At 48.8% G+C, this 17,197-nt stretch overlaps 1 protein-coding gene across 4 annotated transcripts; it reads left to right on the forward strand.

Moving 5' to 3' along the window:
- The first annotated feature begins 5,150 nt into the window (after positions 1-5,150).
- Positions 5,151-13,787, forward strand: LOC135964338 (amine oxidase [copper-containing] 3-like). 4 transcript variants are annotated; one of them, XM_005584300.5, is made up of 6 exons: positions 5,151-5,437; positions 5,717-5,847; positions 6,444-7,903; positions 11,430-11,715; positions 12,373-12,562; positions 13,142-13,787. In XM_005584300.5, the coding sequence occupies exons 2-6, from the start codon at positions 5,750-5,752 to the stop codon at positions 13,415-13,417; spliced, it is 2,310 nt and encodes a 769-aa protein (XP_005584357.3). In that variant the 5' UTR covers positions 5,151-5,437; positions 5,717-5,749; the 3' UTR covers positions 13,418-13,787. The 4 variants fall into 4 exon arrangements, 3 of the variants coding, with proteins under 3 accessions (XP_005584357.3, XP_015294013.3, XP_065387693.1); XM_015438527.4 differs by lacking the exons at positions 5,151-5,437; positions 5,717-5,847 and having other exon boundaries at positions 6,170-7,903; XM_065531621.2 differs by lacking the exons at positions 5,151-5,437; positions 5,717-5,847 and having other exon boundaries at positions 6,170-7,903; positions 12,433-12,562.
- The last annotated feature ends 3,410 nt before the right edge of the window (positions 13,788-17,197 follow it).

A 17,197-nucleotide genomic window follows, 5' to 3' on the forward strand; every position in this document is an offset into this window, starting at 1 on the left:
TGCAGTGGTACCACCATGGCTCACTGCAGCCTCAACCTCCCAGACTCAAGCGATCCCCCTACCTCAGCCTCCTGAGTAGCTGGAACTACAGGCGTGTGCCACTATGCCTGGCTAATTCTAAAAATTTTTTGTAGGCCAGGCACAGTGGCTCACGCCTATAATTCCAGCACTTTGGGAGGCCAAGGCAGGTGGATAACCTGAGGTCAGGAGTTCAAGAGTAGCCTGTCCAATATGATGAAACCCCATCTCTACTAAAAATACAAAAAATTAGCTGGGTGTGATGACAGGCATCTGTAATCCCAGCTACTCTGGAGGCTGAGGCAGGAGAATCGGTTGAACCTGGGAGGTGAAAGTTGCAGTGAGCCGAGATTGCACCACTGCACTCCAGCCTAGGCAACAAGAGTGAAACTTTGTCTACAAAAAAAAATTTTTTTTTTTGTAGAGACCATGTCTCACTATGTTGCCTGCTCTCAAACTCCTGGGCTCAAGTGATCCTCTCACCTTGGCCTCCCAAAGTGATGGGATTACAGGTGTAAGCCACTATGCCCAGCCAGCCTTTCTTACTTTAACTGTCAATATTTGTCATTGGCCAAATATCTCTCTCTACATATATGTTTTTGGTGTTTTGTTTTGTTTTTGAGACAGGTTCTCACTGTGTTGCCCAGGCTAGAGTGTAGAGGTACGATCTTGGCTCACTGCAACCTCCACCCTGTAGGCTCAAGTGATCCTCCCACCTCAGCCTCCCAAGTAGCTGGGACTACAGGCATACACCACTATATCCGGCTAATTTTTTATATTTTTGGTAGACAGGGTTTTGCCATGTTACCCAGGCTGGTCTTGAACTCCTGAGCTTAAGGAATCTGCCCACCTTGGCCTTTCAAAGTGCTATGATTATAGGTATGAACCGCCACACCAGCCTATATATATTTATTTTTTAAAGTTATTGTAGAGATAAGGACTGGCTATGTTGCCCAGGGTGGTCTTGGACTCCTGGGCTCAAGCCATTCTCCTGTCTCTTCCTCACAAAGTGCTGGAATTACAGGCATGAGGTACCACGCTCAACCAAAATAAATCTTTTCTCTGTTTTTTTCTTTTTTTAGTGACAAGGTCTTGCTCTGTCCCTTAGGCTGGAGTGCAGTGGCACAACCATAGCTTACTGCAGCCTTGAACTCCTGGGCTCAAGCAATCCTTCTGCCTCAGCCTACCAAGTAGCTAGGATGTGCCTGGCTAATTTTCTTTTAAAATTTTTTGTAGAGATGAGGTCTCTCTATATTGCCCAAGCTGGTCTTGAACTCCTGGGCTCATGTGATCCTCAAGTCTTGGCATCCCAAAATGAAGGGATTACAGGTGTGAGCTGCTGCACCTGGTCAACCTTAGTCATCCTTTTTTTTTTTTTTTTTTTTTTTTGAGACAGTCTTGCTCTGTTACCCAGGCTGGAGTGCAGTGGTGTGATCTCGGCTCATTGCAATCTCCACCTCCCAGGTTCAAGCAATTCTCCTGCCTCAGCCTCCTGAGTAGCTGCGATTACAGGTGCCCACCACCATGCCCAGTTAATTTTTGTATTTTTAGTAGAGACAGGGTTTCACCATGTTGGCCAGGCTGTTCTCGAACTTTTGATCTCAAGTGATCTGCCCATCTTGGCCTCCCAAAGTGCTAGGATTACAGGCGTGAGCCACTGTGCTCAGCTCCAGCATTAGTTATCTTAATGGCATGTTCTTAGCCGAGAGCTGGAGGTACCTTCCTCACTATTGACTGTAACTTACCAAAGGGCCCAGACACAAGTTCCCTGGCTGGGATGGATTGCCTTGTGGCTAGGCCTTGACATTAGATTTTATTTCCTTTATCCTAAAGGTCACACAACTGTTGCAGGACACAGAGGACTAGAGAGACTAGCATGGGTGAATACAGGAGGATGTTTATTAGGTGCGCACTGGCTCAGTGGACTCACATCTAAAAAGCTGAGCATTGAACAAAGACAGAGTTTAGCTTACATAGGCTAGTACACAGAAACAGGACAAAGACAGTAAACTATACAGTGACAAGTCACGTAACCTATAGCATAACTGTTGACTTGGTATAACTTGTAAAACAGAAACTTACAAATTTTACTGAATAAAAGTATTGGCAAACATAGTCATAATTAATGGGTTAGAAAAAGGGAAGACAGCAAAGAAATTTGTTTTTCTTCTTTTAACTTTGTTCGGGGGTGTCTGGAGCCTATTTCTGCAGGCTAGGTCACCATGACCTGTCTATAGCCTTGCCTGCAGTAGAAGAAAACTTCTGTTTTTCACTTAACCTTTACTTTTCTTGCAGTGAGTACATGCAGTATTTATTTTCTTTAAATTTCTGCTTCACAATCTGTTTCCAATGACCCTTTCCTGCCTTAGTTACAGTAATTCCATTGTCTTGACTTCAAGAAGCTTTCTAGTTCCTCATCTCCATGTTACTGCTCATTGATGGGAATATTGGGTGTGAGTTTTACTCCCCAACATTTGGGCGTAATTATTAAATGTCACTTTTCTTTTTGTTTATTTTTCTGAGATAGCATCCTGCTCTGTTGCCCAAGCTGAAGTGTAATGGCATCATGATCATGCCTTACAGCAGCTAATTCTTTTTTTTTTTTTTTTTTTAACTTTTTTATACAGATGTGGGTCTCTACAAAATGTTGCCCAGGCTGATCCTGAACTTCTGGGCTCAAGCAATCCTCCCACCTCACCCTCCCAAAGTGCTGGGATTACAGACGTGAGCCACCATGCCCGTTTACCTTCCTTTCTTTCTTTTCTCTTTTCTTTCATCTTTCTTTCTTCTTTCTTTCTTTCCTTCCTTCCTCCCTCCCTCCCTCCTTTCTTTTCTTTCTTTCTTTTCTTTTTCTTTTCTTTCTTTCCTTCCTTCCTTCCTTTCTTTCTTCTTTCCTCTCTCTTTATTTCTTTCTTTTCTTTCTCTTTCTCTTTCTTCCTTCCTTCCCTGCCCTTCTCCTTCCTTCCTTCCTTCTTCCTTGCTTCCCTCCTTCCTTCCTTCTTTCTTCCTTCCTTTCCTCCCTCCCTCTCTCTCCTTTCTTCCCTCCTTTCCTTTCCTTTCCATTCCTTTCCTTTCCTTCCCTTTTCCTTCCTTCCTTCCTTCCTTCCTTCCTTCCTTCCTTCCTTCCTTCCTTCCTTCCTTCTTTCCTTCTTTCCTTCCCTCCTTTCTCTCTTTCTTTCCTCCTTTTTTCTGAGATAGAGTCTAGCTCTGTCACCCAGGCTGGAGTGTAGTGGCACAATGTTGCCTCACTGCGAACTCCGCCTCCCAGGTTCAAGCAATTCTTGTGCCTCAGCCTCCCAAGTAGCTGGGATTACAGACGTGGGCCACCACGCCCAGTTAATTTTTGTATTTTTAGTAGAGACGGAGTTTCACCATGTTGGCCAGGCTGGTCTTGAACTCCCGACCTCAGGTGATCCACCCGCCTCAGCCTCCCAAAGTGCTGGGATTACAAGCATGAGCCACCATGCCTGGCCTTATTTTTTTATGTTAGATAACCAGCTCTGTGCCCTCAGCTACCCGGCTGGCAGGAAATTAAACTCCAGGCATGTTTGTTGAGAGTGCTCATCTTTAGGGTTAGGTAAGACTCTGGAATCTGGGACTTTCAGGGACTGTCAGCTAGTCTTCAGTGGACAGTCACTGCTGTTAAACTCACTTTCCACTGCCTCGCCAAGTCTTGCCAAGGTGGAGACAGAGGAGGGGCCTGGGCATGAGTTCCCCTCTAAGGCTATCACTTCCCTAAGGCCTTGCTGGGCGGGAGAGTCGGCTCTAGCCATTCTTTCTCTTAACACACACACACACTCCCTACTTGTGAATCCCACAAAATTCCCCTAAGACCTGCCCTCACTCTGTAGGGGATCTCTCAGAAAACCTTTCTCCTTCCCGAGTTGATCCAGGGAGCTGTCATCAGTAATCCAAGGGCTTAGGGAGGCTGCAGCGGGAACACTGCTTGAGTCCAGGAATTTGAGGCTGCTGTGAGCTATATGATGACACCACTGCACTCCATGCACTCTAGCCTGGGAGACAGAGCGAGACCGTGTCTCAAAAACTAAACAAAACGAAACAGAAAAACAAAAAACCCAACTTTTTTTTAAAAACAGTTTTTTCATGAAGAGCTTCTGCAGAGCATCAAAACCAGCTCAGCAAGAGAAAATGTGGTTCTTGGTTTCCCTGAGGACAAGAAGGGCTCACATGCCTAGAGGGGGGAGTTATTATGTTGAAATTCCATCCTGCAGGAAAGGGGAACCCTACTTTTCTTACAGCCTTGAAATGAGCCCTACTACTTCTACAGCTTTAAATAACAAGAGGCCAGACACGGTGGCTCACGCCTGTAATCCCAGCACTTTGGGAGGCCGAGGCAGGTGGATCACTTGGGGTCAGGAGTTTAAGACCAGCCTGGCCAACATAGTGAAACTCCATCTCTACTAAAAATACAAAAATTAGTCAGGTATGGTGACGTGCATCTGTAATCCCAGCTACTTGGGAGGCTGAGGCAGGAGAATCGCTTGAACCCAGGAGGTGGAGGTTGCAGTGAGCTGAGATTGTGCCACTGCACTCCAGCCTGGGCGACAGAGCAAGACTCCATCTCAAAATGAAATGAAATGAAATGAAATAAATGAAATGAAATGAAATAAATGAAATGAAATGAAATGAAGATACAAAAATTAGCCGGGTGTGGTGGCATGCACCTGTAATCCCAGTTACTCTGCAGGCTGAGGCAGGAAAATTGCTTGAACCCGGGAGACAGAGATTGTACCATTGCACTCCAGCCTGGGCAATGGAGCAAGACTGTTTAAAAAAAAATAAAGTAAAATAAAAGAACAAGAGGCAGGAAAACCAGGCAAGTTTCCTTATCAAAATACAACCGATGGCATAAACATTTCTGGATAGCCTGACCCTTCTGATGTTGATTTATCTGCTTAAACTCTTCTAGGTTTCCAGATGTCTGTCTCACTGTCTCCTGCAATGACTACCTTGCTGAAAGCATGTGCCACACAAGGCTTCATGATCTTACCTCCTCTGCCTACTCCCCTCCTCCCCAACTCCCACCAAATAGGCTGATCCTTGACTGTTCCCTGCTTGTGCTGAGCTGTTTCGGGTTTCTGTGCTGGAATATCCTTCTTCTTCTCTGCCAGGTGAATGCATCATCTCCAAGGCTGGCTCGAACATCTCTTCCTGAGAAGTCTTCCTAGATGTGTGAAGGTTGGAGAAGATTCTTCCCCAGGTACACAAGGGAAGCACAACCCCTTCTGGAACCCTCAGTCTCTTCTAGTTCCCCTCAGGACCTGGCTGCCCAAATGACAGTGGCTTTCCACATGTTTGTCACCTGGAAAAGAAGCTGCTCAGCCATTGGCTCTGAAGGACAGAGGCGGCTTCACTCTCCGTGTCGGCACCATTTTGGAAAAGGATTTTCAGGCGTGAGGTAAGTCCACAGCCAGTTTGCCAGCCCCATCTGACCTCTGCCCTGGCCTATCCCTCAGTCCAGTACAAGGGGAGGCCTGAAGGTCTTGGTTATACTCTGGTTCCTGCCCCCACCCTCACCCCCACCCCAATGAACCAGGCAGCTTCTAGCTTGTTCTGCACCCTGCACGCTCCCCTGCAGTGACTTAGGGTGCTTGGGGCCTCCACACAGCTGACCTGGCTCAGCCCTTCAGCCCCTCCAGCTCCCTACTAAATACTGCCTTCTCATCATTACTCTCAGGCTTCCCTCAGGCTGCTGCTAGGATTCTGGCTGATGGATGGAGGCAGGAGAGAGTGGTGGGAGGCAGAACCTGGAGGACATCAAAAATTAGAGGAGGGAAGGAGGGAATCTGGCTGTGGAGGCGTGGCCAGGTGAGTTTCCCTTGCAGCCTTGCAGCCAGGAGAAAAGTTCCACCTGGAGGGAAGAGAAAGGAGAGCCACAGGACAGTCACCCCCACTTCCTCTTGCGCCTTGCTAGTTCTTATCTCCAAAACGCACCTCTGAGCCTACTCGGTTCGTTGACCCTGACCCTGAGTGTGTTGTTTGATTTGGAACAGGAGGACAGAGGCTTACGTGGGTCATTTAAAGTCAAAGTTCCTAACTCTGCCCCACCTCCTGAACACGGCCTGATTCCTAGTTCCCTCTAGCTCCACCCTCGACCCCTCTGCCCTTGGGGTTTTTCACAATATCCATCATTCCTCTTGACCGGCAGCACCTTCAGAGGCGGAGAGAAACATCCTGCACCCAGGTCCTCTCTGGCTGTTTATCGTTGTCTATTTTGCATTCTGCATTCAGAACCAAGAGCCTGAAGACGACCCAGGAGCTTCAGCTATGGCTGTCTTCATTATTTTGTCCCTGTTTAGTGTTCTGGTGACAGGCATAGGTGAAGGCGGGGCTGGGAGTGAGAAAGGAGGTGAGAGGGAATGTAAGCTGAACCAGCTTCCCCATTGCGCCTCCATATCTCCCAGTGCCCAGCCTTGGACACACCCTGGCCAGAGCCAGCTGTTTGCAGACCTGAGCCGAGAGGAGCTGACAGCTGTGATGCACTTTCTGACCCAGCGACTGGGGCCAGGGCTGGTGGATGCGGCCCAGGCCCAGCCCTCGGACAACTGTGTCTTCTCAGTGGAGCTACAGCTGCCTCCCAAGGCTGCAGCCCTGGCTCACCTGGACAGGGGGAGCCCCCCACCTGCCCGGGAGGCACTGGCCATCGTCTTCTTTGGCAGGCAACCCCAGCCCAACGTGAGTGAGCTGGTGGTGGGGCCACTGCCTCACCCTTCCTATATGCGGGACGTGACCGTGGAGCGTCATGGAGGCCCCCTGCCCTATCACCGACGCCCCGTGCTATTCCGAGAGTACCTGGACATAGACCAGATGATCTTCGACAGAGAGCTGCCCCAGGCTTCTGGGCTTCTCCACCACTGTTGCTTCTACAAGCACCAGGAACGGAACCTGGTGACAATGAACACGGCTCCCCGTGGTCTGCAATCAGGGGACCGGGCCACTTGGTTTGGCCTCTACTACAACATCTCAGGGGCTGGGTTCTTCCTGCACCCCGTGGGCTTGGAGCTGCTAGTGAACCACAAGGCCCTGGACCCTGCCCGCTGGACCATCCAGAAGGTGTTCTATCAAGGCCGCTACTACGACAGCCTGGCCCAGCTGGAGGCCCAGTTTGAGGCCGGCCTTGTGAACGTGGTGCTGATCCCAGACAATGGCACAGGTGGGTCCTGGTTCCTGAAGTCCCCTGTGCCCCCGGGTCCAGCTCCCCCTCTGCAGTTCCATCCCCAGGGCCCCCGCTTCAGTGTCCAGGGAAGGCGAGTGGCTTCCTCACTGTGGACTTTCTCCTTTGGCCTCGGAGCATTCAGCGGCCCAAGGATCTTTGACGTTCGCTTCCAAGGGGAGAGGGTGGCCTATGAAGTCAGTGTCCAGGAGGCCTTGGCCATCTATGGAGGCAATTCTCCTTCTGCTCTACGAAGCCGGTACATAGATAGCAGCTTTGGCTTGGGCCACTTCTCCACGCCCCTGACCCGTGGGGTGGACTGCCCCTACCTGGCCACTTATGTGGACTGGCACTTCCTTTTCGAGTCCCAGGCCGCCAAGACAATACGTGATGCCTTTTGTGTATTTGAACACAACCAGGGCCTCCCCCTGCGGCGACACCACTCAGATCTCTACTCCCACTACTTTGGGGGCCTTGCAGAAACGGTGCTGGTTGTCAGATCTGTGTCTACTATGCTCAACTATGACTATGTGTGGGATACAGTCTTCCACCCTAATGGGGCCATAGAAGTCAGACTCCACACCACCGGCTACATCAGCTCAGCATTCCCCTTTGGTGCTGCCCAGAGGTATGGGAACAAAGTTTCAGAGCACACCCTGGGCACGGCCCACACCCACAGCGCCCACTTCAAGGTGGACCTGGATGTAGCAGGTAAGGCATCCTGGCAGAGGCAAAGGTGCCGGAGGGGTGAGCTGAAGTCTCCATGCCTAGCTTTAAAAGTTTTCTTTGGGCTGGGTATGGTGGCTTACACCTATAAGCCCCGCACTTTGGAAGTCTGAGGTGGGCAGATCACTTGAGGTCAGGAGTTCAAAACCAGCCTGGCCAACATGGCGAAATCCTGTGTGTACCAAAAGTACAAAAATTAGCTGGGCATGGGTACACCTGTAATCCTAGCTACTCAGGAGGCTGAGGCAAGAGAATCACTTGAATCTGGGAGTCAAGAGGTTGCAGTGAGCTGAGATCGAGCCACTGCGCTCCATCCTGCATGACAACCAGACTTTGTCTCAAAAAAAAAGTCTTCCATAGTTAAAAAAATTACCTCTGTGATTATAGAATCTATTATATTGTATACTATGTATAAATATGATATACTGATCGAAGTATTTAGATTTATATACTCAAATGTTATCATAATGTACCTATGTTTTGTAACTTCTGTTTTTTCACATAACAACATTTTTCAAGCAAGCAACAAAAATGTATGAATGCACACTTGTGCCAAGCACCCCACTATGCAGTTTAACAAAAGAAACAACAGTGTTGCTCTCAGGTGGTTTACATTCTTTTTTTCATCTCTTTTCTTTTTTCTTTTTTGAGACAGGGTCTCTATCACCCAGGCTGGAATGAGGTAGTGTGATCATAGCTCACTACAACCTCCAACTAACTGGGCTCATGTGATCCTCTCACTTCGATCTCCCAAAATGCTGGGATTACAAGTGTAAACCACCATACTCAGCCCTTATCATTTTTTTGGTGGTGAGAACACTTAAACTCTACTCTTAGCAATTTTCCAGAATATATAATACATTGTTATTAACTATAGTCACCGTGTTGTACAATAGATCTCTTTGGGATTTCTGCTGTTGTTTGAAACAGGGTCTTACTCTGTCAACCAGGCTGGAGTGCAATGGTATAGCTCACTGCAGCCTCAACTTACTGAGCTCAAGCAATCCTCCCAATTCAGCCTCCTGAGTATCTGGGACTGTGGGCACACGCCACCACGCTCAGCTAATTTAAGTTTTTTTGTTTTTTGGTTTTTTTTAATAGAGATGGGGATCTCACTATGTTGCCAAGGCTGGTCTTGAACTTCTGGGCTCAAGCAATCCTCCCTCCTCAGCCTCCCAAAGTGCTGGGATTACAGGCATGAGCCACCATGTCCAATAGATCTCTTGAACTTCTGAAATTTTTTATTCATTGAGCTACATCTCCCCAACTCCAGCCTCCTTAAGGCACTGGTAACCACCATTCTACTTCCTACTGCTATGAGTTCAACTTTTTTTAGATTCCACATATAAGCGAGATCATATAGTGTTGTCCTTCTGTGTCTGACTTATTTAATTAACATAATGTCCCCTAGGTTCATCCATGTTGTTGCAATGAGATTTTCTTCTTTTAAGGCTGAATAGTTTTTCATCATGTAGATATACCACATTTTCTTAATCCTTAAAAGTTTTCCTTATTCCTTATACATTTATTAATTGGAATTTTCCATAAAGAAGAGTTGTCCTTCCTTTTTATTTCTGTTTTCAATTATTTATTCAAATTGTATAGACTCATGGTTTTTTATTGTACTTTAAGGGTTATAACGGAGTACTATCATTTACTTTGTTCCTTACATTTTTCCAACTCTGGCCATTGGGAGGTCCTTCAGATTAGTTCCTATGTCCTTTTCACATACCTCCACGCTTTTTTGAGCCCTTCCTTACTTTCTGGCACCCAAAAATGTTTCATCTGGCATTTCCCCTGCTCCTACCCTGGAATCAACCTTGTCTGCAAGGAGATCAGGTTCACTTTATTGGAGAATGGTATTTAGAAACCAATATCTGGGCACCAAGTGTGCTCATCATTACTGGGATGTCATTGCTTTTAGGCCCTCTCAGTAGACTTAGCTAGAAAATTCAAGCATATATTCCAACCAACCCATACACACACATCTATCTTTATCTCTGTATTAAATGAGGACAACTTTTAAAACACTTGGAATAGTGCCTGACACATAGCGGGCCCTTGAGAAATACTAGGTATTATTGTGATTAGCCACAGGAGCCTACTTGTGTGTGTGGACCATAAAGAACTCTTAGTCTGTGGCTGGGCGCAGTGGCTCACGCCTGTAATCCCAGCACTTTGGGAGGCTGAGGTGGGTGGATCACCTGAGGTCAGGAGATTGAGACCAGCCCAGCCAACATGGAGAAACCCCGTCTCTACTAAAAATACAAAAATTAGCTGGGCATGCTGTTGTGTGCCTGTAATCCCAGCTATTCTGGAGGCTGAGGCAAGAGAATCACTTGAACCTGGGAGGTAGAGGTTGCAGTGAGCCCAGATCATGCCACTGTACTCCATCCTGGGCAACAAGAGCAAAACTCTGTCCAAAAAAAAAAAAAAGAAAAAAGAAAAAAAAAAAAAACCTCTTAGTTTGCAATTGTCAGCTAAGGGTGGAAACACTGGGATATGGATTAGGGGCAGTGAATCTACAAAAGGAAACTAAGGGTTTGCTGAATCAGTCTCTCCTCTCTCCTGGTCTTTGGAAGGTGCAGAGGGAACTACCAGCATGTTTTGATTTATTGCTCCTTGTCTCAGATCACTTAACTTGACTCCTAATGTGGGACCTAGTTGGACTCAAATAAAATCATTCAGACTCCAAAAGTTCAGGAAACAGATTGTGTCTTAACCCCTGCTCCCTGCTCCCTGCCAAGTTTCAAACATGAAAGGTACCTCCAAGCCCCAGCAGCATCGGGCCCAGCGTTGGTTTTCCTTCCCCTTGGTCCCCACGTCTGCTGTTCTTGTGTTGTGGTGTCTCTCTATGCTGTCTTCCTCTATGTGCTGATGTGTGGGCAGTGTAAGGCCAGACTAAGACCCAGGTCCCCAGCACTGCCATGATATTAACCGTGTGTCCTTGCTGACCAACCAAGGTACATTATTGAATGCTCTAAACCTCAGTTGTCCCATCTGTAAAATGGAGACAATGATAGTTCCTCCTTTTTGAGATTGTTGGAAAAGTGAAAGCATGAATACACAGAAGGCACTCAGCATGCTGCCTACACAGCTCCTTCAGGTTCAGTCAATGTGCGGCTTATTTTCATGATAAGGCAGTCCTGGCAATGCCACAGGGCTTCACATGTGAGGGGAAGTCTTCAGGTCAGAGGGAGTGCCACCCTGCCTATTGCCCACAAGGTTGTTCCAACCTCAGGTAAACACCCTCCCATGCAGCCCTTCAGAGGGAGGCAATTGGTGGAGGCCCAGTCACAAGGCATCTGGGATTATTACCAGAGAAGAGAGTAGAGAGAAAGACCTCCTCCAAATCCCTGGACTGGGGTTATCTTGTAGAGAGGGAAGAGAAGCAGGGGCACACTCAGTTCTGGGCTGCTCTTTTGCCCCCACTCTGAAGCCAGGTGGAGGCAGAGTCCAGAGGGGCCAAGGCAATTGCATGACAGGCCCTCCCCCATCCCACCCTGAGCAGGACTAGAGAACTGGGTCTGGGCCGAGGATATGGCCTTTGTCCCCATGGCTGTGCCGTGGAGCCCTGAGCACCAGATGCAGAGGATGGAGGTGACCCGGAAGCTGCTGGAGACGGAGGAGCAGGCCACCTTCCCCATGGGAGGTGCAACCCCTCGCTACCTGTACCTGGCCAGCAACCACAGCAACAAGTGGGGTCACCCCCGGGGCTACCGCATCCAGGTGCGCAGCTTTTCTGGGGAGCCGCTACCCCAGAACAGCTCCATGGAGAGAAGCTTCAGCTGGGGGAGGTGAGTGGTTGGCGGTCAGGAGGGAGTGGGGCAGGTAGAATGGATGAAGGGCTCCACACTGTTCCACCTCCCACAGGTACACACACACACACACACACACACACACACACACACATACATTCCTGTGGCCACAATCTGTAGCCACTCAAAACAAAGCCTAATGGGTGGGTGGAGGAATGCTGAGATATGAGGCATTGAAGCAAATCTAGGAAAATATTAGTGGTAGACGCTAGACTTGAGTATGTGGATGTTCACATACAATTCTTCCAATTTTTCTGTATGTTTAAAATGTTCACATTAAAGGTTGGAGGAAAAGAACAGTGAGATAGGAGCACAGATCGGAGGGAGGATTCCCTAAAATCTAGGTATTTGGGATACTGAACTTGACCTAGGATGGGAAAGAGGCCATGTCCATATGTGATTCCAAGGCCCAGGCTCAACATCATGCTCTGATCCAGATGGATGGATGAGCAACATCCTACCTGAAGTCTGCTGGGCCAGTGATGTTTAAGGTACAGGACAGCGGACAAGTCGGGAAGTCTACAGATGAGAGAGAGAGAGAGACAGAGGCAAGGAGAACTGGACAGAGATGATATAGAGGCTCAATACTCTAAGGCTTCGGGGCTCATTTCCCCCTTGTGTTTGTTCACTCTTCAGTGCAGCCTCAGGCAGTGGAACGGTTGATGAACTTGTCGGTCTAATCAAAAACTCCTGTAGGTACCAGCTGGCGGTAACCCAGCGGAAGGAGGAGGAGCCCAGTAGCACCAGCATCTACAATTTGAATGACCCTTGGACACCCACTGTGGACTTCACTGACTTCATCAACAATGAGACCATTGCAGGGCAGGTCAGTTGCATGGAGTGGTGAGCAGGCAGCTGGGGAAGAGGGGAGGAGTCAGGGGGACAAGATGAGCCACTTCACTGCCTCAGGAGCCAGATTCCTTAGGGACCTTCAGAACCCACTAAGAATGAAACTTCGGCCGGGTGCAGTGGCTCATGCCTATAATCCCACCCAGCACTTTAGGAGGCCGAAGCAGGTGGGTCTCTTGAGGTCAGGAATTCGAGACCAGCCTGGTCAACATGGTGAAACCCCATCTCTACTAAAAATACAAAAATGATCAGAGTGTGGTGGCGCGTGCCTGTAATTCCAGCTATTCGGGTGCCTAAGGCTTGAACCCAGGAGGTGGTGATTGCAGTGAGTCGAGATCACACCACTGCACTCCAGCCTGGGTAACAGAGCGAGACTCTGTCTCAACAAAAACAAAAAAAGAAGAAGAAAAGAAACTTTATGACTTCACATTTTTCCTGAGGAACTAAGAACATATAGGTGGGTGAGCTGACTCCCTATCTGCAAGGTCACTGCGGGAGGCAGGGCACATTCTCAGCAAAGCCAGACCTCGTGACCCTCTTTCTTCTCCCCTGCTAGGACTTGGTGGCCTGGGTGACAGCTGGTTTTCTGCACATCCCACATGCAGAGGACATTCCTAACACGGTGACTGTGGGGAACGGCGTGGGCTTCTTCCTCCGACCCTACAACTACTTTGACGAAGACCCCTCCTTCTACTCTGCCGACTCCATCCACTTCCGAGGGGACCAGGATGCTGAGGCCTGTGAGGTCAACCCCCTGGCTTGCCTGCCCCAGGCTGCTGCCTGTGCCCCCGACCTCCCTGCCTTCTCCCACGGGGGCTTCTCTCACAACTAGGCGGTCCCTGGGATGGGGCATGTGGCCAAGGGCTCCAGGGCCAGGGTGTGAGGGACGGGGAGCAGCTGGGCACTGGGCCGGCAGCCTGGTCCCCTCTTCCCTGCGCCAGGACCTTCTTTCTTCCACTGCCCTGCCTCGAATCCCCTCTATGCCAGGAGCCTCCTGACCCTGTGATGCCTGACACAGGGGACACTCAGCCTTTTGATGCCAGCTGTGCTGAGTTCCCAACCAGAGAGGTGAGGCATGGCCCCTCCTGGAGCTTAGAGCCGTGGCTGGGCATTTCCCTAGACCACTCCTGGTTTTCTTAACAGTGTGTTTTTTTTAATGAGACATAATTTACATACCATAAAATTCATCCCTTTAAAGTATACAATTTCATGAGTTTTGGTTTTGTTTTGTTTGTTTGTTTTTTGTTTTTTTTTCTTCTTTTGAGACAGAGTTTCACTCTTGTTGCCCAGGCTGGAGTGCAATGGCGCGTTCTCGGCTCACTGCAACCTCCGCCTCCTTGGTTCAAATGATCAAGTGATTCTCCTGCCTCAGCCTCCTGAGTAGCTGAGATTAGAGGCTCCCATCACTATGCCTGGCTAATTTTTTTTTTTTTTTTGTATTTTTAGTAGAGAAGGGATTTCACCACGTTGACCAGGCTGGTCTCAAACTCCTGACCTCAGGTGATCCACCTGCCTCAGCCTCCCAAAGTGCTGGGATTACAGGCATGACCCACTGTGCCCAGCACAGTTTCATGTGTTTTAGTATATCCACAAAGTTTTGCAACCATTGCTACTAATTCCAGAACATTTTTATCACCCCAGAAGGAAATCCTGTACGTGTTAGCAGTCACTTTCTATTTCCCCACAGTCCCTCTCCATCTCTAGATAACCACTTCCCTACTGTCTGTCCCACTGGGTTTGCCTATATTCTGGTCATTTGCATGAAAAGATTCAGACAAGGCCCGGCGCGGTGGCTCAAGCCTGTAATCCCAGCACTTTGGGAGGCCGAGATGGGCGGATCACGAGGTCAGGAGATCGAGACCATCCTGGCTAACACAGTGAAACCCCGTCTCTACTAAAAATACAAAAACTTAGCCGGGCGAGGTGGCAGGCGCCTGTAGTCCCAGCTACTCGAGAGGCTGAGGCAGGAGAATGGCGTAAACCCGGGAGGCCGAGCTTGCAGTGAGCTGAGATCCGGCCACTGCACTCCAGCCTGGGTGACAGAGCGAGACTCCGTCTCAAAAAAAAAAAAAAAAAAAAAAAGATTCAGACAATACGTGGTCTTCTGTGATTGGCTTCTTTTACTTAGTGTAATGTTTGTGAGATACGTCCATGTTGTAGTGTATGTCAGTGCCTCACTTCTTTATGGCTAAATGATATCCCATTGTATCAATGTATCTCATTGTGATTATCCATTCATCCATTGGTGGATATTGGAGTTGTTTCCACTTTTTTGGTTATTATAGATAATGCTGCTATAAACGTTCATGCACAAGTTTTCGTGTGGACGTGTGTTTTCACTTCTCTTGGGTATGTACCTAGGAGTAGAATTTCCAGGTTATGTGGTAATTCTATGTTTAACCTTTTGGGAAACTGCCAGATTGTTCTCCAAAGTGACTTACTTTTTTCCTTCTTTTAAAATTGTATAAAATATATGTAACATAAAATTTGCCACCTTGGCCAGGCACAGTGGCCCACGCCTGTAATCTCAGCACTTTGAGAGGCTGAGGCAGGCAGATCAACTGAGGTTGGGAGATCGAGACCAGCCTGGCCAATATGGTGAAACCCCATCTCTACTAAAAATACAAAATTAGCTGGGTGTGGTGGCATGCGCCTGTAATCCCAGCTACTCGGGAGGCTAAGGCAGGAGAATCACTTGAACCCAAGAGGCAGAGGTTGCAGTGAGCCCAGATTGCGCCATTGCACTCCAGCCTGGGCAAAAATAGCAAAACTCAGTCTCAAAAAAAAAAAAAAAAAAAAAAATTGCCACTTTAAACATTTTTAAGTGAGAGTTTGGTGACATTCGGAAGCTCTTTTGGGCCTCCTTAGTGCTCCTCTGCCCTGGTTTTTGTTTTTTTTTTTTTTAGATAGATTCTCACTCTTGTCACCCAGGCTGGAGTGAATGGCACAACCTCAGTTCACTGCAACCTCTGCCTCCTGGGTTCAGGCGATTCTCCTGCCTCAACCTCCCAAGTAGCTGGGATTAGAGGTGCCCGCCACCACGCTTGGCTAATTTTTTTGTATTTTTAGTAGAGATGGGGTTTCTCCATGTTGGCCAGGCTGGTCTTGAACTCCTGACCTCAGGTCATCCACCCTCCTCGGCCTCCCAAAGTGCTGGGATTACAGGCGTGAGCCACCATGCCTGGCCTGCCCTGGGTCTTAAAGGTGAGTAGGGAGCCTCTAGAGACCAGACTGTTCTCCCAAAGCCCCAGAGCATTTTCCCCAGTAGATGTGCATCTCAGTTTGGGGCCTTGGACAGCAGGTCCTTCTCTCTGTCTGTTCCCTCTCATGCTGACAAAGTCCTCCTCCTCCCGGTCTTCCTGCTACTTCAGCTTCTATTCCCTATCGGTTTTTGTTTTTTGGCTTTTGTTTGAGATGGAGTCTCTCTCTGTCGCTCAGGCTGAAGTTCAGTGGCGTGATCTCGGCTCACTGCAACTTCAACCTCCCGGGTTCAAGCAATTCTCCAGCCTCAGCCTCCCGAGTAGCTGGGACTACAGGCGTGTGCCACCATGCTGGGCTAATTTTTGTATTTTTTGGTACAGACAGGGTTTCACCATTTGGCCAGGCTGGTCTCAAACTCCTGACCTCAAGTGATCCTCCAGCCTCGGCCTCCCAAAGTGCTGGGATTACAGGTGTGAGCTGCTGTGCCTAGTCTATTCCCTCTGTTTCTAGCAGAGGTCCCGTGCAAGCGTCCCTGCTGCCTCAGGTCTTGTAGTTCCTTCCTCCATTCCTTACTTCTGGTGTCCTCTTCTGCCCCTGGGCTGGGTTAGCCTTGGATCTGCCAGGGACTGTCTTGTTTGAAGAAGGACAATGCTTGGTTATCTCCTTGCGGGGGCCTATGTCTCTGAACAGTTTTCTTCATCTTGTCTCTCTGCCTTTCATTGTCATCAGAAAATGTTCCTCCTGTCATCTTGTCATCTGCCTACACTGACAGATGTTACAAGTTCCTGCCATTTACACAGGCCATGTGGAGTACGCGTTTGTGAGGGGGAAGGATGGTCAAGTGTCAGCAGCAGTCCCGGGGGTTTGTGGGTGGAAGGATAAAAAAGGTGAAGGGTCATCTGGTCCCAGGGCCCTGGTGACAGTAGCCTCTGTTACTCTGCAGCAGCCAGCGTAGGTGACCAGAATGTCACTGAGGGTAGGCACTAAAAAGCCCCAGGAGTGGCCGGATACAGTGGCTCATACCTGTAATCCCAGCACTTTGGGAGGCCAAAGTGGGCAGATCACGAGGTTGGGAGTTCAAGACCAGCCTGACCAGGGCTGCCCCTCATGGGCTGTGGACTTTGGACTTTGGATAGGCATAAATAAGAACCGGGACTATTTCCAGGAGGGGATTTGGGGGTGGGAGTAAAGTGGGGAGGAGGTAGGGCTCAAACACCAAGCTTTCTCAGGTGTGTCAAGGCAAGAGAAACTTACACAGTATGTGGCGTCCACACCTCTGCTCCGTCAGTGTCTTTTCTGGGAGTGAGATCAAGAAGAGAAGGGGTCCTGTCCCAGCAGGAAGCCCAGGCTGCCCACCCAGCCCGAGGGGAGGGCACTGACTAGGCAGGATCTGGCAAGAGGGAAGTTCAGG

The sequence above is a fragment of the Macaca fascicularis genome, chromosome 16 (assembly GCF_037993035.2).
Source record: "Macaca fascicularis isolate 582-1 chromosome 16, T2T-MFA8v1.1".
NCBI classification, from domain to species: Eukaryota; Metazoa; Chordata; class Mammalia; order Primates; family Cercopithecidae; genus Macaca; species Macaca fascicularis.

Coding starts and splice junctions, on each gene's coding strand:
- LOC135964338 (XM_015438527.4), top strand. CDS start 6,307: ATGGCTGTCTTCATTATTTTGTCCCTGTTTAGTGTTCTGGTGACAGGC. Junction 7,904..11,429: donor GGTGGACCTGGATGTAGCAG/GTAAGGCATCCT, acceptor CACCCTGAGCAG/GACTAGAGAACTGGGTCTGG. Junction 12,563..13,141: donor ATGAGACCATTGCAGGGCAG/GTCAGTTGCATG, acceptor CTCCCCTGCTAG/GACTTGGTGGCCTGGGTGAC.